Genomic DNA, 23,110 nt, shown 5'->3' with positions numbered 1-23,110 from the left:
TTTCTTTTCCCCCGTAGATTAGAGATTTTATTTGTAACAGTCTGATTTTTGAATCCAGGTGTCTATACGTTTCTTAATGATTGAACTTCTGACATATGACACCGAGGTCCATAATAATAGGTGATTGGGAAGAAACATTCACTTTTAACTCTCTTCTTTTTCTCTAGATATCAATTCCCATTCCATATTTTTTATTCTCCTTATTTTTCCTTGGTTGATTTTCTATTCTACCTGTCTTATTTTAAGGGTATATTTCACTCTCACTGACTATTAGTGAATGTTCTATTTATGTACTGAGTCAGGAATATACACCTAATTTCTGTTTTCGATGGTTCCTCTCCTCTTATGATCTTTTGGCCAGAAACAGCCCCAGTGTGTCAGATGCTATGAGATGAAATATCTTTTTTTCCTCCCTTAGTCTCTTCCAGAGATTTTATAGTTGCTGGTTAATGTTAATAAAACAATTTCCATCTCTGTATTTGGCCTTGGACTGTTAAGTTGTTTTCACTCCATCTTTGTACTACACTAGAATCCAGAAAGAAACTGTGTAGTGCATGCTACGTCCAGGCATTGGGTACAACATAAAAAACCAGGAGGGGGCAGTGGAAGCCCAAAGTTCAGCATGGTAAAAGCAAGTGATGTGCATGAAACAATAGGATGAAGAGACAAGGAGTAAAGACTTAGAAAGTAGGTCTGGCCAGAAAACAACTCCATTTCTGCCAGACAGTGCAAGGTTTCAAAATTTGTTTTCATTTCAATGTGGAACAAAAACAAGAACTTTCAAAAATTTTCACCAAAAACATGAGAGAGACAGACAGACAGAGACCCAGACCCACTCCAGAGTAGCCAATAGCTTGGTATTTAGGGCTGTCAGCTAGGATGTGAAACACTAAGGTCAAGTCCCTGCTTTAAACTGGACAGAGTAGGGACTTGAACCTGGGTCTGACACGTATATTGGGCCAAAGAGAAGGAGACTGACTGACTCTTTCTGTCTCTGACTTTGGCCAGAAATTCCATACTGGACCTGAGAAATTTTTCTGATGAAATGTTCACTGAAACACTTTGATTTTGATGGAAAAAAGTTTCTGCAGAATTTTGTTGACTAGCTGCATTGGAAAATAGCATGTACTTAATATTGTGGCCCAAAATTCTAAAAAGGAAGTGTAGTTTTCTGAAAAAGTAGCATCTCAGATGTAGGTGTGGAGGTGGCTCAATAGACTTTTCTTTGTTTCTGGTAAGATCTGGGTCTGAGTTCTGGCTAGGTCATAAGGGAAAGTGTTTGATTTGTTTGTCTTACTCCCTAGATGCCATTTTTCCACATTACAAAAATAATACCCAGGGAAATTTGTCCCAGCTGGCAGGCTTGGTTTGAGAGAGTCCCAGGATTGGCATGGCAGAGATGTTAGTTAAAATAACTGGATGAAATTTACTCCTGTGGAATTGGGCTAGCGCAATTCCCATGTGCCATGTAAGTGATATTTTGAAGTCATGCTTGGGACAGTAGTGGTTTATAGGCTGCCTGCTGGTCCTCTGCACAGGAGTGAATTTCGTCCAACAGGCATTACTGCAACCAGGGGGAATATGGCACAGAGCATACAGCTGTTAGCTCTGAACAATTAAATAAGTGAGTTTATCAGTTGAATATTTAATTGCAAAAACTAATGTGGCTATTAAAAGTCAGGGAAAGCTGTAAAGAACATGTGATTTATCAAAATGTAACATTTTCATATGCCTTTTATAAAATGCTGTTATGGGTTTCTTTTCTCCCCTTTTCTATTAGCAATTGTATCCACAGCTATCTGAAAGAAAATAGTGTAACCTTTATTTTGCAGGAACATGTTGTAATAGCCTAATTCTGAAATGGATATAATTTTACTCTTACTGTTAATTATTTTCTCTTTTCTCCTTCTTTTCCTCTTTTCTCCTTCTTTTCCTGTGATAGGAAAACTGCAAGAAACTTCAACCAACCTATGTGCAAAGCTGCCAAAACAACTGTGATAGAGGTAAGCATAAGCAATGTTTTCTGTGTAAGTGTTGCTTATTCCAGAGTAAAATCATTGTATTGTCAGGTAATTCTAAAGCTAAACTAAGAAATGTGTCACTTGATTGTATACAGTAACTTACAAAACAATGGGTCAAAGAAAGATTCACTGTTGCAGTGTAACTTCTGTTTTGTTAGGTAAGCTTTGAGATGTGCCTTATGCATTTCTGCCTTCACTGCTGGGAAAAGTTTTCTGATCACTCTATAATATATGTACATAACCTGCAGACCAAGATCCATTGCAGGTTCAAGCTTGCCACCACTGCTGGAATACTATGTCCAGTTCTGGTGTCCACAATTTGAGAAGGATGTGGATAAATTGGAGAGAGTTCAGAGAAGACCCATGAGAATGATTGAAGGATTGGCAAACATGTGATTGAGCTCTTTCAGTCTATCGATTTAGCTTAACAAACAGAAGGTTAAGGGGAGACTTGATAACAGTCAGTAAATATCTACATGGGGAACAAATATTTGATAATGAGCTCTTCAAACTAGCAATGAAAGGCATAATGCAATCCAATGGCTGGAAGTTGGAGCTAGATAAATTTAGACTGGAAATGCGGCATAGATTTTTTTATGGTGCAAGTAAGTAACCATTGGAACAATTTACCAAGAGTCATGGTGAATTTGCCATCACTGACCATTTTAAAATCAAACTTGGACGTTTTTCTAAAAGAAATACTCTAGGAATTATTTTTGGGAAGTTCTGTAGCCTGTGTTGTATAGGAGGTGAAACTAGATGATCACAATGGAACCTTCTAACCTTGCAATCTGTAAATCTATGCATGTAAAACAAGTGGGCAATGGCTAATATAACCTTGCTTTTTGTCCCTGATCTTACATTTTGGAGCCACTTGTGTGGAGTCACATTGACTTCAGAAGGAACTCTATGTGCTCTATGTGACTAAGATTTCATTATTTTTACAAACTAAAATGCAGTCTGTTTACTAGTCTGCTATAAAGTATTGTCATAATTCAAATTAATCCCTAACTGACATAATAAGTGAAGAGATTACTTTTGTGATACATTTCTTTCTGTCCTGCTTGTTAATTTACAGTGGAATTCCAGTGTTAATTAAGGCAAACAGACACATCTTTGTTCAAGATTGGTCTGTTTCACCAAGTTGGTGGTACGTGAGTTTTGAACATGCACTTTTAACATCATAAAACTTGAAAACTTCAGGCATAATGCTGCTATACACATTTTACCATGATATTACTGATCAGGAAGTTATGAGTTTTCAAATGATATTTCACAAGGCATACTTTGTACAAAGATTATTGTGATTGTGTGGAGGGTGTGAATACAGGGCTGCATCGTGGCACACTGTATTTGCACCCCTTTGGATTTTTGCAAGATTTTTATCTGTCTGAACATTTCTGGAAAGTAAATTTTGGAACCGGAACTGAAACTTTTTTGTTTTGTGCAGAAATAGTGGATAAAGGTCACACAATTCAATCAAAGCAAACAATATTTGGTCACTTGCCAGTCATACTGCTTGATTATTGAGTACTCACAGTGAACGGGTTTATGAACATCAGGGAACAAAATTTGTTTTCAACAAAAACTTACAAAGATTTTCAATTTAAAATTGAAGCTGGATGTAGCCATGAATTCTTCAGTCCCTTCTAGCCTACTCTGTCCCTGCCTGGTATGTACTGGCATTTAGGGAGAGGCTATGGAACAGAGAGACTTTTCTTCTATTCCCACATTGCATCCCCTCTTTCTGCTGCCAGGAGAACTTCTCTACCCACAGATGAAGGGGCAGAATTTTCTTCTCAACAAACAGTTACCATATGAATTTCTCACTGCTGTAATTCCATTTAAGACTAGCTGTTAGATCTGTCATAAACTATAGCTGCCTTGGGGTCCTTCAACACTTGCACTGCCATCAACTGCTGACAGTGCTCTATGCAAGATGGCACATCTGCATTATTTTTCAGCTACTTTACAGAAAAATAAATGGGAGGGTGGGAAAGACTCCACTGTCATAACCAAAGTCAGAACAATTAGATACTTTGTCTCCTCTGTGCATTCAGACATGGGATGCCAGAAGTGGGTCATCTGACTCATAACCACCAAAGAGTGATGCAAGTGACTGTGACAGAAATCAGTTGTACATCTCTGTGTATTTATAGATTCTTTTTTGAGTCACTGGAATTTTTTTCATTAATACAAACTATACATTTGTATAAGTTTATACAGTTCTTTGTATATGGTGCGGTAGATAATTTTAACTTCTTTCCCTCTGTATTTATATTTATATGTTTGACTTTTATCCACTTTTAAGACAAACTCTCATTTTATTGAGGTGTGATTAGGGTTGGGTGTCCTATTCCTTTGCACTTCCTAGGAACATGAATACTATCCTACTACTGGAAATGCTCTTCTCAGGGTATTTCCACCCTGGCCAAAAGGAGGAAATGTGTGAGGAATCAATCAGTCAGTGCATATGAGAACCTGTTTTTGCAAGATTTCCCGCTGAGTTTTGAAGACTTCAGAGAGCATTGCACATGAATATGTGAAAGCAGAATTTATTCCTTAATATGTAGGTTCTTCTGCCATCAAGTTGAAGGTAGTGGGAGTTTTGACATTGACTTCAACTAGAGTAGGAACAAACCCTTAATTATTTTTTTAAATTCAGCCAAGGGAGAATTTGGCAGCAGTGTAGGGGAAAAAACCCATAGGTATTGTTTAATGCTGAAGAGCTGTAAATAATTAAACTGTGAGAGGATTTTGGAGAAGGAGGACTAAGATTATCGCTGATATAAACTGGTAACAACACTCTCAACCTAGAGCTATTGATTTCAGAGCCCTGGCAGCAAATTTTCAGGTATTGTCCTTCAGCATTGTTTTTTGCCAAGAATATCCTCTGGCCAACTTCAATCCTTTCATTTCAGTTTCTTTACTGGATCAGAAATGTCTTAACTCTAAGTTCCTGCTAAGGAAATACACAAGGTATTTACTGGCTTGAACAAATTTCTTTTGAACAGTTTGGTGTAAAACTGTATCCGTGGATAAAACCTGATACCATGTGTGATTATGGGGATCTTTGCTTAGGCACATCTGCATCAGTCCTGCACAGAAAGTTAGACTGCATCATTTCTAATTCAACTTTCACATGACCAGTATTGAAGGTCATAAAAAGGTATTAACTAAACTACATAATTTATATAGATCATATGAACATTAAGCTATAGCAGAGAAAATCATTAAATGATCAAAGTTTTGGCAATATCAGTTCCTTGTGGTTTGGTCGCCCCCCCCCCCCCCCCGAAACTAAAATGCTAGAGGGGTTAAAGCTTATTCTGTTCCCTTTCAATTTGTTTCTATGCTATACTTTCACCTAAAGCATTACATTCTGTATTTAACATTTTCTTCTCATTATGTTCACATGTAAATACTCACTCTAACAATGTAATTACATACATAGCTCTGTGTGTGGATCTATTCCCCACTCAGAAAACCTCACTAATTCTGAGAAAGGGAACATTTAAAAATGTCTCCTCTGCAAGAGTTAGGAAATATTTTACTAAAAAATGAAGAGTTACTGTGCCAAGTTTGGAGACTAAATTTAATTTTTAATGCTTGAAACTGGGTTTTAGTCCTTCGTTAAGTGCAGTTCACAATACTGTGCAACCTTAAGTCTGGAGTTGCCATTCATCCTTCTGTAACTGTGTGTGCGTGCGTGCAAAATAATACCAAGACCTGATAGCACGTTTCATCAGTAGATCTCAAAGAACTTTATGAGGGAGGTCAGGACCATTTCCCCTGTTTTATAAATCTAGATAGTAGCATAGTGTAGTGGGTATCTAAAAGGCAAATGATGATGTTACGTCCAGGTCAAGTCCCTCTAACAGATCATCACCAGGCTGTTCTAATAGGACCCAACCTTTGGATTCCGCTGGGTCTGGGTAGAGTCCAGGCACTGTTTCTGCCTCTAGGTCTCCAGGGCACACTCCCAGATGCAGACTTCCATTCTGAAACCCTTCCTTTGGATAGGGGACTCCACAGTCCAACTACCCTAGGCTCCCAAGACCAGTGCTGAGACAGCTCAAGCCTTCCTAGTTGCTTATGTACACTCTGTCAGAGTCTCCCCTTCTTTGGACAGTCTGGTTTAGAGTTGAACTCTCTGGGGACTTGTGGCAGGTAAAGTAAGAAACACAGGTTTTGTGCAGGAACTTTTTAAACATAGTTTACTCTTAAACAGCATAAGAGAGTGACGAATCTAGCCAAAACAACAAAAACCTGAACACAATTCTCCTCCCCTGCCTCCGAATCCTCACCACTCCTGAGAGTCTTTCCCCCACTCCTCCAGCTATCTCTCTCTGTTTCTGGCTATGAAATGGTTCCCCCTGCTCAGAGGGCATATCTCTTTTTAAAAAACAGGCTGATACACTTTCCTCTGTCTGTCCTTCTGGGTATTTCCCCATGATCCAACACCCCTCTGGGTTTTGCTGTGCAAAGAGTCGTTAAAAGACAACGGTTAATCAGTAGCAACCTCATTGTTTTATCAGTGTAGAGCTATTCAGTTGTTGATGCCCGTGTTTCAATTTCCCAAACAGAGTCTGTTCGCTGTGTGCCAAGTCCCTACTACAAATGGATGATATAAGTCACAATCATATTGTTAATATAGATATATTCCCCAAACTGTCTTGGATGGAATCCCACCGCTAAACTCTGGGGACTCATGTTAGTGTTGGTTATAAAGTTATGGGCAGTACCAAATTTTGAGGAAGACTTTTTTGCTATAACTATTATTTTTCCTATTCTTACAGTGTCTGACTCACCTCCTTCCATCTCTCATAGGGCCTGTCCTTATTTTCCCTTCTTCATATGCCTCTGTGATAGGAACTTGCCGTATTGTTGAAAGGGAGTGGAGTAGCAAGGGTTTGACATTCTAGCTTTTCCCCTCAACTATAGGAATATAAATTTACTTCGTGAAGGTAGGTTGTGGAGCAATCAGAGGACTGTTAGATGGAAGCCCTTGGCTGTTGTGTTACCAGACAGCAAATGGGAAAGAGAAATCAAAATGAGGTTAGGCATGGAGCATTTTTGTGGGAGAGAGCTCATCTTAGAACTAACTCTCTTGCAGTGCCATAGAAGTGGGTCAAGGGGAAGATTGTGCCAAGTGAAGGAAGGCTGGCAGTGAGAAAAGAGCTCTTGAACTGAAGGCCTGACTCTTGTAGTTGGACTCCAGCTGAGAGAGCTGGATCCTGATATTCAAGGTAGTTTCCAACAGGAAAAAGTCTGGGTTCCTGTCACCCACTCATGTACCTGGAAATATTTGTTCTATTTGTCCTTTGCAGATCAATAAAATGGCTGTATTCACAAACACAACTTGTCTTTACCTGAAGGATGTTTTGAAACCAAGACCTCTGACTTGTCTGAGCTTTTTCCTTTTTTTCATCTTCATACACCTGTGAGGGTCAACTTTTCAAAGGTTCACCCTGGCAGCAAGTGGAGGAGTAGAGTTGTGTGCATAGTTAAAAGCACTTTCCCCACAGTGTGTTTGACTTCTTAAAACCAATGTTAGTTGATTGCATTCAGCAGCATGCATTCAAGGTAAAATGCTTCTATGCAAGAATTCCTACTCTTCTGCAGCAATTTGTCCCTGCTGTCCTGAGAATATCAGCTCAAGTGGAGTGGAAGTAGTCAGCTGTCAAAACTGTGAATGTTCCCAATCAAGCCCTAAGCCATCTGAAGCTCGCATTGTTGCAAAAGCTAAATCCTCACAAGGTTTATTGGAAACAGAATTCAGTCCTTAATGTGTTCACAAAGTTTGGGAGTGAAACTTAGCCAATTTGTGGCTTGTCAAACCTAGAGATGGTGAGATAATTTTGGAAATTGCAATGGAAAACCAGGAAATTTTTAATGAAACTTCTTGGTTGATAACGTCTTTTGTTATAATAATGTCAGGTTTCAGAGTAACAGCGTGTTAGTCTGTATTCGCAAAAAGAAAAGGAAAAGGAAAAGGAGTACTCCTTTTCTTTTTGTTATAATAATGTGACATTCATGCTTTTGATGCAGTATCAGTTGAAACTCAGCAATCTACATGGACTTCGCCTTGGAGATTTTCACTTGTGAGTTTGGTATTAAACAAAACATCTTCACCCATTTCTGTAATATACACTTGTATATCAAGAGTTGTGGGCTGATTGATTATAATAACTATGCCATATGTATTATGAGAAGGAAGACTGCGGTTTGTCCTGTGAGTTTAATTGAGCTAGGGGTCTAAGGTGTACTTTTTAGGACTTTGTGGCAATATGGTCTTTCCTATCCATCCACACAGCCAAAACTGTCTTGTCCAAACTCTTTTCTCATGTCTCAGTTACTGCAACATTCTGTTTTCTGGCCTCGACAAATGCAATCTTGCCTTGCTCATATGCATTGAGAATGCTGCTGCAAAGTTAACACACCCAGCCTGTAGCTTTGACCACATCTTTGAATCCCTCCTCTGGCTTTCTCTTCTCTATAATATCAAACATAAGACGCTGTCTTCACTTTCAAGACCTTTTTGCAGCCTATCTCCACCCTACCTATGTTCACCCTACCTATCACCTCTCTCATTTGCTATTGAGATGTCAGTTTCTGCCTTTGAATGATTTACAATATCAGCCTCCATCCTCCATGTATTAAATTTTCAAACTATCTCTTTGTGCTTTCCCCTGTGCTGGCCCTCCTGCTTTGGAGGAACTCCCTGTAAACATCTGCAAAGCTATCTCATTATCTGATTTCAGATTCCTTCTCTGAACTCTCCAAGTTTGCCATGATGCCTACAGTGGCTGGGATGGTGCTGTGCTGAGACCATAGTCTATCATGCTGACTGATACTGTCTCCTTGTTTCCTCCCTTGTCTTTCTGCATCTGTTGTCTCTTGTTTTATACTTAGATTGTAAGGTCCTTGAGGCAGGAACAGTCTTTTTGTTCTGTGTTTTTACAGCATCTTCCACAGTGGGGTTCTGGCCCATGACTGATGCTCCTTGACACTGTGGTATATGAATAATAAGAGTGTTTGAATTAGAAGCCTCAGAGTGTTAAAATGCACTGAGTGTGGAAACTTCTCATGTTTAGTTATCATTCTAAATATTGTGCCAGACTCTCAGCTGGTGTAAATTAGAATAGTTCCACTGAAGTCAGTAGACATCTGCCAATTTACACCACCAGAGGATCTGGCCCCCATTCTCCAATTTCAGTTTTCTTTCCTAGCCTTTAATGTTTTTATATGAAGTCTTGTGTTAGTGCTTCTAGTCCACGATTTTCTTCTCTTCTTCTGAGGTCAATGGAACTTGAGGTTCTTGGTACTTCTGAAAATTGGGCAGGTTCTCACGTATTGATTTGGAGCCTAATTTTAAGCTTCCACTCTTAAAAACCTTGCTATTATTACTATTATTTGATCTTTAAGGTTAATTGCAATATAAAAATTGTAATGTTAGTTGACAGTACCAGTAAATTTTATCAGGACTGAGTTGGCAGCAAAGAATTTATATGCACAAAAATGATATCAATATTTTCTTCTCTACGTATTCGGATTATCCCTGCCCTGAAGGGTTAACTATATTATTTCTTTGTTTGTTTTTATAATACCTGGCACAATGGGGCCCCAATCCATATTCGGGCCTTTGGGTACTACCATAATATAAATAATAATAATAATAGATGATGTATTTAAAATGTTGTTTATAAACTAGCTGTCTGAATATCTAAGATCAAAGTACTCAGTACTTTTTTTTTTGGTTTGTGGCAGGATTGCTAAATATAGCTCCCAGGGCAAACGGCATTTCCATCTCAAACATCAGAATACAAAAAAAAAAGGTAGTGTTCTTCTCATAAAAATGCATTAAATAAAAATCATTAAACCCTGCATAGTTTCTCCGGTTGCTTAGGAACAATATTCTACCTACGTCAGTGAGCTCGATTGTCGCAGGTACAGTGAACCATATTGCACTGAGGGACAGAAACAGATTGATTGAAGTAAGTCATTTATATCATATTGCCCGTGCCAAAGCATAGCATTGCTTTTATTGATAATAGTGAGAGAGGAAAAAATTATTTTACGATGCAATCCTGCAAAAAGCTAATGCACAAATATAACTATTCTCACGTGAGTAGTCTCACTTTCTAGAATCAAAATTCCTGGCCCCTAGTGCCATGTTTCTAAAGCCTAAATTACCATGTAATGTTCAATTGTTTTAGTCTGTAGACAGATTTACTTTATAAATTACCAAATTTATAAAGTAAATCTATAGACAGATTAAAACTATTGAACTTCAGAATCATAAATTTTTCAGAGGGACCTTATTTAACATGCTTCTAATTTGCGGTGAGGAAAAAAAGGGGGGGATAGTGAAAGTCAGGGGGGTTTGGTTTTGTTGTTTGGTATAATAAACCAGTCTCTCTTTAAAGGTAACCTTTAAATACAGGAATCCAATTTAGCACTTCACAGCTAGAGCACTGAATGTTTTTATATGGTTTAAATTCATAGTGAATCAAATCCTTTCTGGCTATCTCTCAGTGAGACTCATTTGTGTGTAACGTGACAATGGAGTTCAAACTTTTTGTTTTGTTTCTCCGTGTGTGTTTTCATTTTTTTTTCTTTAAATTGACTCCTTCTGAACCAAGTATGAGCTTTCTGAGCATTAAGCTCCAGACGTTTAATTTTGGGATCCATGTGCAGATGTAGTCAACACAGTCTTCTAAAGAAAAAGAGCCCTGGGAGTCCTATGGTGTAACTTCCCAAGATCTAATTGGGTTCTGAAAAGCAGTTACACAGGAAAGTTTTGGGTGATCAATACACACTGGTCAAAACAATTCCACACTCCAAAATATGGTGTGCATAATGATGACAAGTCTATAATTATTAATTATGTATAAAGCTAATTTCAGTTGTTCTCAGGAATTGAACTGACCTCTCATTTACACAATCAACTTTATATTGTATATGTTACCTTTAAATGTACCAATGCTGTGCATGAGCCAAAAGACCTGGTGGTTTTTATAGGAAGACACTGTAAAGTGGAAGGATTTTTAAAATCTACCATTTCATTATGTGTGCTAACATGTACATATGAATTGATGACAGTTACAAGCAATCAGGACAGGGGGAGCAAGATGCATTAGGCAGTAGTCCACCACTCTCTGCATCATAAAACCACATATTATGAAGAACTATGGTCCAGGAAGGAATGTACCATGTACTTTCAGGGGTCACTAATTCCTAGAGTTTCGTAACCTATTTTTGGTTTCAATCAGCTTCGCTTTGTTAAAGTAATGAGGGGACAAAATAAATGATAACTTTTGTGTTTTCAGATGCAGTTTCCCAGTATAAGTTGAGAAAGGCATGGCATTCAGGGTTGAAATTTTACAGACCATTAGTCCATAGTGTGGACTACTGCATTTGGGCATGAAAAAAAAACAAAACAAAATCTCAGATGGGCAGAATATTAAGATTTGAAAAGCTGCAGCCAAGTAACTATTTTATGCGACATTGCATAGCATTTTAAAATATATGAGCACTTATCTCAGTTAGGTTTTAATCTTTCTGTCTCTCCACCTTCACCTAAAAATGTTTTTAAATGTAATTACTGAGTGAGGAAAATGACGGTTTAGGAAGGAATAGAGGATTAGAGTATTAAGGACATCTTGGCTTTGTATCATGGTTTTCTGAAGTGAGACTATTTATTGCTGTTGTAGGAGACTGTAGGAACACAGTAATATTCCCAGATTGAAGGAGGTCATTCACTTTCCTCTGTTTCTACCCCATTTGATGGATTTTTGTACATTATTTTCAAATAAATGCTATCTACCACTATATTTCCCAAACCCACATTGAGGGTCTCTGTGAGAAATCTGTACCCTCCAAATGTGAAATTGTGCTCTTTTCAATCATGGATATGTTTCTCAGAATCAAATATTGGGTTGCTTTGTTCACTTTCTATGATTAAATCACTGGGACACACCCACTTTACAAGAAGTTGTTTAACAATTCATTGACCCAAGAACAATCCCAAGCCATATCCCATTTTAACCCAAGCTAAATAGCTTAAATGTATTGGCTTGCAATTGCTTAAAGGTATTGGATATCATTCCTTTAATTTATTTTATTGAAGCAAGGAAAAGCAAAGACTAGAGGTTGGGTTTTTTAGTGGCATGTTACAAGTGCTCTGTCTCTGACAGGTGTAATTTACACATCTACATTTTTAATTTATGGGTGTATTTAGTACACATAGAATCTGGAAACAGCAACCGACCTTTTCAGACTTGGGTGCCTAACGCTAGACTCTCAAAGTGGCTGATTTTTTCAGAGGTCCTGAGCACCAAGAGATCCAAATGAAGTGCTAAGCACAGCAGGTACTTAGGTGTCTAAGTGATCTAAACTTCATACTAAAATAATTGCAGGTACATAATTATACCCACAATAATTTACTCCAACAAAACTGATGACATAAAAAAATGGAAGCCTGATTAGGATAGGCTGAAAACTTGGCCTTTTGTATTGTATTTGATGACTTTCTGTCAGTCCTAACCCCTGCAAACTGAAGAAAGACATCTACTGGCCAGTAGTTCAACCTGCTACTTTCACATCTGTTAAAATGAACCGGTTCACATCTCTCCCCTCTTCTTGGCTCTGACATTCCCATTCACTGAGGTGTGGTAATGAGCAACCCACCAGCTATAGACTACATGACAATTTTTTACTTCTATAACCCTCTAGGACAAGGCTGTCTAGAAAAAAATCTTAGTAGCTGAGACAAGTAGCAGACTCTTGATACTATAGGATTTGTAATAATTTATTGTAGTGGGGTGAGACATACTCTGGAGAGAATCATACTGTGGCTAGCTAAATATTGTTGAGAGCTATGGAAAAGATCTGAAACCATAGTAATAGCGACAGACTGACCAAACAGGAGAGGAAAAGACTCCTCAATAAATACCTTGAATATCAGCTGGTTTGGGGGGGCAAGGGGGTTGTTTGTTTTTTTGTGCCATATCACAGTTTTCTGTATTAGTTTTTGACATTTTTTATGTTATTCAAATTGAGCATTTACATGGTGACTTTCAGACTGTTCACTTGCTCGTCATAAGTAGATTAGGCTGGGCTGTCTTGTACTCACATTCTTGCTGCTGGAGACCTATTTAAATGTCCAGCACTAGCACGTGCCTATGCAGAGTTGTAGTATGCAGGTCACACCCAGGATATTAGAGAGACAAGGTTGAGGAGGTAATATCTTTTATTGGGTCAACTTCTGTTGGTGAGAGAGATGCACTTTTGAGCTACACAGAGCTCTTCTTTGGGTCCTGAAGGTGGATTTGGGCCAACTGACTTCCATCTACTTTAGATGCATGCCAGCAAGTTGTCAGTAAAGGGGAGATGTATGAAGGTAGCTGCCCTCCTTGTCTAGACTTTTCAGACTACAATAAAAACAAAAGGTGCTGAAAGAAACTAAAGATTTCTGTAGGAGCTACATTTCTCTTGTAGTAGTTTAGACCGAGAGAGCAGTCACACCTACAATATATATATTGTAACATATTTTTTTTTAAAAGGCATTCTAGCAGCTGTACTCAGCAGTACTGAATCCAGACAGCAGGAGCATGGTTTGGTTCAGCTGTTATTTCCCATAGAACTATGATACAGACGAAGTAGAAAAACTTCATATGATCAGAAAATTAGAGTTCTTACTTGTTATGACTTTTTGAATGTCATGTTCTAAAGATAATTTTTCACATTTACTGCAGGCAAAAGGGATGCAGAGTTTCTCCATTAGATTCAAGTAAACAAAACTTCCTTCTTTAAATAGAAAGATATTTTAAAGTCAATTCCAGCTTTGGCTACTGTGCTTTTGGGCTGTGAGCTTATCACAACACCTGACTCCTGTCACTTTTCCCTATGGGTGGTTATTGCTTTCCTCCTCCTCTGACAACGTGCAGGAAACAGAATTTTGACGCATTATGAACTTTCCATTTTCTTAATATTTGCTAGTAATATTCCATGGTTACTATTAGATTCACCAGTTCAGTCATGAACCCTGAGAAACTATTTCAGCCTTTCTCTCCCTCACTCCACCCCAATTTGTTTATTTTCTTTCAAACTTTCACCTTCAAGAATATTTCCAGCTATCTTCTTTCTTACTGTGCATGTCAGTGGAAGAATGTTTGTTTAAATATAAAATATTACTTTTAAGAATGTAGTAAGACCATTCATTTGATTGATGTATCAGCTGTATGAGCTATTCAATTTCTGAAAAATGCAAATACTGGTAGATGTGTTATTTAAAATCTATCACCATGTAAATGAAGAAGAAGAGTGACTAACACACACAAATCACCATACAGCATTCATATGCATTCTCTCTCTTTCAGTAAAAGTTGGCAAATGCCTGATTATTTTTTTCTTCTGAAAGGCTTAAGATCAGTAACATTACAAGTTAATAAATTCTCTGCCTGTGACCATGTCAGATTTCATAAGTTCACCATAGTCAGGTCACTAATTGGATGTATTCCTTGAATCAGCTGGAGCTTTCCTTTTGAGGGTTTTCAAAGCAGCCTAGGAGGTTGAGGTTTTGTGAAAAATCTCAGCCTCTTCCTGTAGTGTTTCTTAACATTTGTTTAATTAATGTCAAGAAATGAAGTCATAGAATCATAGGACTGGAAGGGACCTTGAGAGGTCATCTAGTCCAGTCCCCTGACCTCATGTCAGGACTAAGTATTATCTAGGCCATCCCTGGCAGGTGTTTGTCTAACATGCTCTTAAAAATCTCCAGCGATCAAGATTCCATAACCTCTCTAGACAATTTATTCCAGTGCTTAACCACCGATGGGAAATTTTTTCCTAATGTCCAATCTAAACTGCCCTTGCTGCAATTTAAGCCCATTGCTTCTTGTCCTATCCTCAGAGGTTAAGGAGAACAATTTTTTCTCCATCCTCCTTGTAACAACCTTTGAAGTACTTGAAAACTGTTATCATGTCCCCTCTCAGTCTTCCTTTTTACAGACTAAACAAACCCATTTTTTTCAGTCTTCCCTCATAGATCATGTTTTCTAGACCTTTAATCATTTTTCTTGCTCTTCTCTGGATGTTTTCCAGTTTGTACACTTTATTTTTTTCTGAAATGTGGCGCCCAGATCTGAACACAATACTCCAGTTGAAGCCTAATCAGCATCGAAGAGTGGAAGAATTACTACTTGTGTCTTGTTTTCAACACTCCTTCTAATACATCCCACCCCCTGAGTATCAGGCATATGGTGTCCTTGGTCTTCCTCTAGCTTCTAATGTATTTGTAGAATGATGCCTAAACTCTCATCTTTGGTTAAATCATGTCTCTTTTTAATGTATGGTCTGTGCAAAGGTGAGAAAACTATTTCAATTCATTTTGATTTGTCTTTTCCATGATTTCAGTTAGGAGAAATGTTGCTTTCACTGAGCTAAAAGCTCATTTTTTCTCATTTGTAATAATTTATTAAGCACTTGATGCATTTTAATCATTAGCAGCTTTTTTATTTATTTTACAGTCTAAACAGCTCAAAGTCTTCTGATTTTAGTATATTTTGAAAATTAATAGTGAGGGCAGGATTCTTTTTTACAACATTGAATTTTGTTTGCAAGTTAAAGGCTATTTCTCCAGTGAGATTTTGGTTAATGAGCACCCGTATTATTTAGGAGTATAAAAATTTAAAATTGGGTTGCCAGTTTACAGTGAAGTTATCTTATTCAGTGCCTTGAAAACTTCAACAGTATCAGGACTACACATCCCATTGTTCCCTTCAGCTATAGTGTACCTGCATCGCTGGAGGCCTGTAGAAATTCTGGGGTTGCCGTGGCTATGGTTTCAGGGGAAGAACTGAAATTCCCTTGTTAAAAACTGAAATAAAGTAACAAAAATGAAATTGAACACATTGAAGAAAGTGATACTCTGACATTAGTTAACGTTGTGATTGGTGCTTCAGCCATTACTGAGTCACTTCAGAAAACAGACTTTATAACCTTGGGCACACATGCAGTTAAACAGTATTTAGCATTTTGCCACAAGTTGTGAGCAATGGGTAATCTTGTTGCTTTAGTAAAGGCCTTGGAGGATAATTATTCAAAAAAGGAAAAGAGGAAGCTATGATTTATGGAGGCTTTATTTTCCTTTGGTGTAGACAGCAAAAGATTTGTCAGGGTTTTTTAAATGTATATATTATATATTTATAATTTTTTATTAGGGCTGTCGATTAATTGCAGTTAACTCATGTACTTAACTCAAAAATAAATTGTAATTAAAAAAATTAATCATGATTGATTGCAGTTTTAATCGCACTGTCAAACAATAGAATACCAATTGAAATGTATTAACTATTTTTGGATTTTTTTACAATTTCAAATATATTGATTTAAGTTACAACACAGAATACAAAGTGTACAGTGCTCACTTTATATTATTATTTTTATTACAAATTTTTGCACTGTAAAAATGATAAAAGAAATACAAGTACTGAAGTGCAATCTCTTTATCATGAAAGTGCATCTTACAAATGTAGATTTTTTTTGTTACATAACTGCACTCAAAAACAAAACAATGTAAAACTTCAGAGCCAACAAGTCCACTCAGTCTTACTTCTTGTTCAGCCAATCGCTAAGACAAACAAGTTTGTTTACATTTACGGGAGATAATGCTGCTGGCTTCTTATTTACAATGTCACCTGAAAGTGAGACGAGGCTTTCGCATGGCACTTTTATGGCCAGCATTGCAAGGTATTTACATGCCAGATATGCAAAACATTCTTGTGCCCCTTCATGCTTCGGCTACCATTCCAGAGGCCATGCTTCCGTGCTGATGACGCTTGTTAAAAAAATAATGCATTAATTAAATTTTGACTGCCTTGGGGGAGAATAGTATGTCTCCTGCTCTGTTTTACCGACATTCTCCCATGCATTTCATATTATAGCAGTCTTGGATGATGATCCAGCACATGTTGTTCGTTTTAAGAACACTTTCACTGCAGATTTGACAAAATGCAAAGAAGGTACCAATGTGAAATTTCTAAAGATAGGTACAGCACTTGACCCAAGATTTAAGAATCTGAGGTGCCTTCCATAATCTGAGAGGGACGAGGTGTTGAGCATGCTTTCAGAAGTCTAAAAGAGCAACACTCCAGTGTGGAAACTACATAACCCAGACCACCAAAAATGAAAATCAACCTTCTGCTGATGGCATCTGACTCAGATAATTAAAATGAATGTGCATCGGTCCACACTGCCTTAGATCGTTATTGAGCAGAACCTGTCATCAGCATGGATGCATGTCCTCTGGAATGATGGTGGAAGCCTGAAGGGACATATAAATCTTTAGTACATCTGGCACGTAAATATCTTGACGCCGGCTACAGCAGTGCCATGCGGACACCTGTTATTACTTTCAGGTGACATTGCAATCAAAAATAAATATAAAGTGACCACTGTACACTTTGCATTCTGTGTTGTAATTGAAATCAACATATGTGAAAATTTAGAAAACATCCAAAAATATTTAAATAAATGGTATTCTGGTATTGTTTCAGTGTGATTAATCACAATTAATTGTTTTAATCTCTTGACAGACCTATTATTAATTTTTCCAAATACAACAAATATAATGGAATACCAGATTAATCATAACGCACGCACACAGTAAATGGGACACAACATATCTATCTTCAGCGTCTATGTGAATCATATGCCTCTAAAAAGGCAGCCCAGATTGCTTTGAATTTTTCTGAACAGTCCCTTTCTGTGGAACGCCAGTCATTTACTATTGGCAAGATCAGCCATATCACTGAGCCAGGACTCAATATTTGGTGGGGATCAACTTTTCCATTTTTGCGGGATTATTTTTTTAAAGACCAAAGTTGCACATGGGAACCACGCATCTTTGTTACTTGGTAATCTCCAGGTATAAGGAATATATCCCAAAATTAAATTTAAGGGGGAGGACTCCAATTTAGCATCCAATACAAAATTGGTCCTTCGACCCATGTCATACCAGGAATTCTTGATACAGGAACGCTCATATATCATATGAGATAATGTAGCACTACGGGAGTTAATTTCCCACAATGGTCAGCATTTATGAGGCCCATTACTGTTAGCCTATGGACAAGCTATAATCTATAGCTTATTCATCTTTTGATGAATAAGCTATAGCTTCAGGTCTGTAGTAGCTTTTTTAACATAAGCTACAATTATATTCCATTGGGTCAGAGATAGCTGGGTATCCAAATCTGTTTCAAGCAACTTTAAAATTATCAATCTTTGGCAGAGTTTTTTGGTCCAGCAAATCATAAAAGGATACCAGTGACCAGTGGTTGAGGAAATCCCTGAAATTTCCTCCAAAATAATAAATTTTTGGAGGTTCTGGAGCTCTCAATACACCCGGTCCAAATATATTAGTAAGTAAATGCTTTAACTGGAGATATGCCCATGCTTCGGAGAAGGGCAAGACAAATTGTTGCTGAAGATCTGCAGATGGTTTAAATTCGTGATTGTCAGTTAGTTGTGACACAGTCATAATTACTTTGTCCACCAAGCCGTCCACATCATGGTTTTGCCACCGAGTTTAAGGATGGGATTGCTCCATAGGACTGCCTGTACCTGGAAGAATGGATGGAAGCAGAACTTTCTAGCCAAGCTTGTCTCACAGCTGTTATTGTGGGCACTTTGGAGCCATCAAATCTATAATAATTTGATCCTACAGTGCATGAAAGGGAGACAGATTATTTCAATTCTTGTTCAATCTGAACCCAAGCAGGGGTCTGTGTGGTCATATCTAACAGGCACAAAGATGCCTATTTAACAGAAAGGAGATACGATAATATCCCAATTTTAGGGTCTTTAAACCACAAATTGAAGGCCTCCTAAAATGGACCAAGCCCATCTGCCATCTTCAGAACTGAAGTTACTCCTCAGATTTTACTGTACAGACGCTCCCCAACTTACACAATCGTTTCATTCCGGAACGCCTTGCATAAATTGAATTTTGCGTAAGTCGGAAACATATACTCGACCATTATGAAAAAAAAAACCCTAAAAAAACCTACCTCCTATTTCTAGCTTACAGAACTTTTTCCGTAAATGCCGATTTGCGTAAGTCGGGTCTTGTGTAACCCAGGAAGCATCTGTATAGCTAAGATTGATAACCTTTTGGTTTCCTGTGATTTCTAATATCTGATGAAGTAAAGCCTTAAAATAAACTGTAGCCTGCTCTGAGCAGTCAGATGACATGATGGTGGAAAAACTGGCAGCTAGTCTACATTTGTGCTGTCATCATTGCTTACACTAATGGGAAGTTTTAAGAAAATGGCTAATGTAGACATGTGAGGGCTAGACTCACAAAGAAACACAAGCATGGGCATGAATCTGTGGGTGAATCCATTTGAAGGAATGGGATCTTTGATCTTAAGTTCTTCAGGGCAAATATGTTCATTTTATTGTCTACATGTCACACACATTTATGGCAATACATACATAAAATAAATAATGTTGATGATTCTTGTGCTATGTTGACAGCTGCATCAAAAGACATATGGGATAAAAATAAATGCCAAATAATAAGGGTAGTGGTGGGGGGAGATAGATAACAATAGATGGTATCTCTAGAGAAATCACTTTATTTTAAGTCTTCTGAGGAAGAAGAATACAATGGGTCACATTCTCTGCTAGCATAACTCCATTGAAATCAAGAGAGTTATGCCAACAAAAACTTTGGTTCAATAATTCTAACCTTTAATAAGAGGAGATAAAAGCAGTTTGAATCAATCGTGATTAATATTTCTTGGGCCCACTTTTTCACCTAATAAGTAAAGACAAATAGTAATGAGAAAAGTAGGACTCAGATTCTAGATGGTAGCTGTCAGGGTTCCTTCCCCACTCTGAACTCTAGGGTACAGATGTGGGGACCCGCATGAAAGACCCCCTAAGCTTATTCTTACCAGCTTAGGTTAAAAACTTCCTCAAGGTACAAACTTTGCCTTGGCCTTGAACAGTATGCTGCCACCACCAAGCGTTTTAAACAAAGAACAGGGAAAGAGACCGCTTGGAGATGTCTTTCCCCAAAATATCTGCCCCCCCCCCCCCGCCCTACACCCCCTTTCCTTGGGAAGGCTTGATAATAATCCTCACCAATTTCTACAGGTGAACACAGACCCAAACCCTTGGATCTTAAGAACAATGAAAAATCAATCAGGTTCTTAAAAGAAGAATTTTAATTAAAGAAAAGGTAAAAGAATCACCTCTGTAAAATCAGGACGGAAAATACTTTTCAGGGTATTCAGATTCAAAACACAGAGGATCGCGCTCTGGGCAAAACCTTAAAGTTACAGAAAACCGGAATAAAGCTCCCTCTTAACACAGGGTAAAAATTCACATAAAACAAAAGATAAACTAATCCGCCTTGCCTGGCTTCCATATACTGGTTGCAATATTGGAGACTTGGATTAGGATGGGTTGGAGTAGATGGATTTCTGTGTGGCCTCTCTCAGTCCCAAGAGAGAACAAACATAAACAGAGAGCACAAACAAAAAGCCTTCCCCGCCCCCCACAAGATTTGAAAGTATCTTGTTCCCTTATTGGTCCTTTGGGTCAGGTGCCAGCCAGGTTAGCTGAGCTTCTTAACCCCTTACAGGTAACAGGATGTTGCCTCTGGCCAGGAGGGATTTTATAGCACTGTATACAGAAAGGTGGTTACCCTTCCCTTTATATTTATGACAGTACCAGATGATCTGTTTTATGTATAGTTACATTGAACTGTCTGTGCAATTCTCTTCTGTTTTTCCTCCTTTTTGATTTTGTTCCAGGATTCTTAAAGTACCTGCTGTTCTGACAGAGAATCTTCATCTGTGTTCTCCAGGATTTTTTCATCTTATCCTATTTTTGATCGCAGAGGTATTCTGCCATCTCATAATATAGATGACAATGTGACCAATGATTTAGCAAGATAATGCATGGATTCTGTTGCACCATTTTGTTCCTGATAAAATCTTTTTATTTTTAAAACACTAAATTGACTTGGCCCACCCTACCTTATGAACTTTTCTTCCTCTTTTCCTGTCATTGCTCCCTCTAAATGTCTTGCACTGGTCACTTCACACAGTTTTGCCACCGTTTGTGCCAGAACCTTTTCCTCTAGAGCTCTTGCCATATGAACAGTGTTGTGTATTCCTGTCTCATCAGGTCTTTGAAAACAATTAAAGATCATCTGAAAACATACCCTCTCTCCCTTGTCTGTACCTTTTTATTTTCTCTTTCTCTCTGCTACTTTTTATTATTAGTTTGTTTAGACTTTTATTGGCACCCTATAAGGAATATTAGGGTAAAGGTTGTGTGACAGGTGCCATATGAATTTTATTATTGATGAAATTTTACAGAGACAACAGATACAGCACATGGATTTGTTTTCATCTGAGAATTATGCATGCTAACCTGGATTTAAAGTAATTTAATGTTTCTTCATTTGTGATGACAGTGCTCTGAGATTTATTCAACATAAAGATTAGGTAGATGGTATAACTCCCTTGATGTATCCTGTTGCAGAAGCCTTTATTGTTTAGGAATCCTTAGACTTGTTTTAGATATCCTTATATTGAGTTTAATGTTGCTATTGTAACATGTTCTCAGGAGACTAGCTCTGATATGATTTCATTTCCTTTTGAATACAGAATTTCTAACATCATGAACATTGCATATGTTCTTAGAACTTGAAATTTAACATTTTTGAAATACAGCATGTCATAGTAAATATTCTGTCTTGTTTTATACAGCCTTGCATTCTAGTGACTGTCCTACAAAAAAGCACATCTTGAAATACTTTCAAAGTGGTCTCCCTGATCTCCAGATTTATATGCCTAAAATTGTACACTTTGTACCCCTTTTGCTACCAAAATTTTGTTTCCCTCCATTTTGTGCTTATTATTTTGTATGTGCAAAGAACTCTCATGTGGATGTGCAGGAGATATTTGTGTGTGCAAACTGGGCAGCTAGAAATATAATTCTTCAGAAATGCATGTGGAAATATCCTTTCCCCAAAATTTTGGAGTTCCCTCCATGTGTAAGAAGGAGGCATGCAATTTTAGACACGCTTATTTTGAGGCCATTCCACTATTTTGGCCCACTCTCTGTTTTTTCTTGGGTAGATCTGAGCTACTCTGCTTTGAGTATCTGGAAGTTTCATCACTAAATCTCTCAAGTCTTTCATGTCTTGAGAGAGTATTCTGGTTCAACAGAGTATATTCACTCTTCCTTTTCCTCTCCGCAGGTAGAAGAAATTGTTGATATAGGATCATTTGCCCCGGAAGATATTCACATTCCAAAGATCTATGTCCATCGTCTCATAAAGGGAGAGAAATATGAAAAGAGAATTGAAGTAAGTAGTTCAGCTTCTTAGCCACTACGTATGTTGACCCAGAATAAATTTTATAAATCACAGAATTTCTGCTTGACCATTAAACTGTAGCCGTGATAAAATATTATGAGGTGGATTCTCTACTGTGTCAAGTTCCAGCTAGTGCAGGAGATGGGGAGGGAATGGTTATGGATCCCCGATTGTCAAGCTTCAGTAACTGCTTCCAGTCACTGCATAAGATAGAGGAGCCCCTGGACTTGTCTAATTTAGGGCAGTTGGTTATGGTCCCTAAGAAACCTTATACCAGCTTAAAATTTGGGGCATCGCGCTCCACCCTACCCCTTCTATATCATGATCCCTCCTCTTCCCAATATGCCACCTTGACTGGCAGCATGGACAGTGGTTGGTGTAAGAGCCGGCTCTGCCAACTTTACAGCAGGTGAGAGTTATCTCCCACTGGGAGGCTTGGCAGCAAGGGCCAGTTCCAGCCCCTTCATGCTATGCAGGTGGTACAGACTGGGCCCAGAAGAGAAAATTTGGTCCTATATTCATATTTATGTGGCAGTGTGTCCTGGAGGTGTTTTTGGTTTTTGTTTTTAACAGAAACTGTTACTTAATTGCATTCCTCTACAGAACTGGAAGACCTTTGATTGTCAGTATCTATTTAAAAAGTTACAATTAATATTAATGAATATGGTGGTAGCCTTTTAGCTGA

At 38.0% G+C, this 23,110-nt stretch overlaps 1 protein-coding gene across 1 annotated transcript in view; it reads left to right on the top strand.

Annotated features, from left to right (window-relative positions):
- Positions 1–23,110, top strand: part of OXCT1 (3-oxoacid CoA-transferase 1) — a 126,166-nt gene that overhangs the window by 48,031 nt on the left and 55,025 nt on the right. Inside the window, exons 7-8 of the mRNA XM_084628066.1 lie at positions 1,943–2,003; positions 22,309–22,416. Coding sequence (XP_084484192.1) covers positions 1,943–2,003; positions 22,309–22,416 — 169 coding nt within the window. The remainder of the gene's footprint in view (positions 1–1,942; positions 2,004–22,308; positions 22,417–23,110) is intronic.

The sequence above is a fragment of the Lepidochelys olivacea genome (assembly GCF_965140295.1).
Source record: "Lepidochelys olivacea isolate rLepOli2 genome assembly, chromosome: 5".
Lineage (NCBI taxonomy): Eukaryota > Metazoa > Chordata > Testudines > Cheloniidae > Lepidochelys > Lepidochelys olivacea.
Note: the sequence above shows the minus strand (reverse complement) of the source record. Positions and strands in the feature narration are given on the sequence as shown.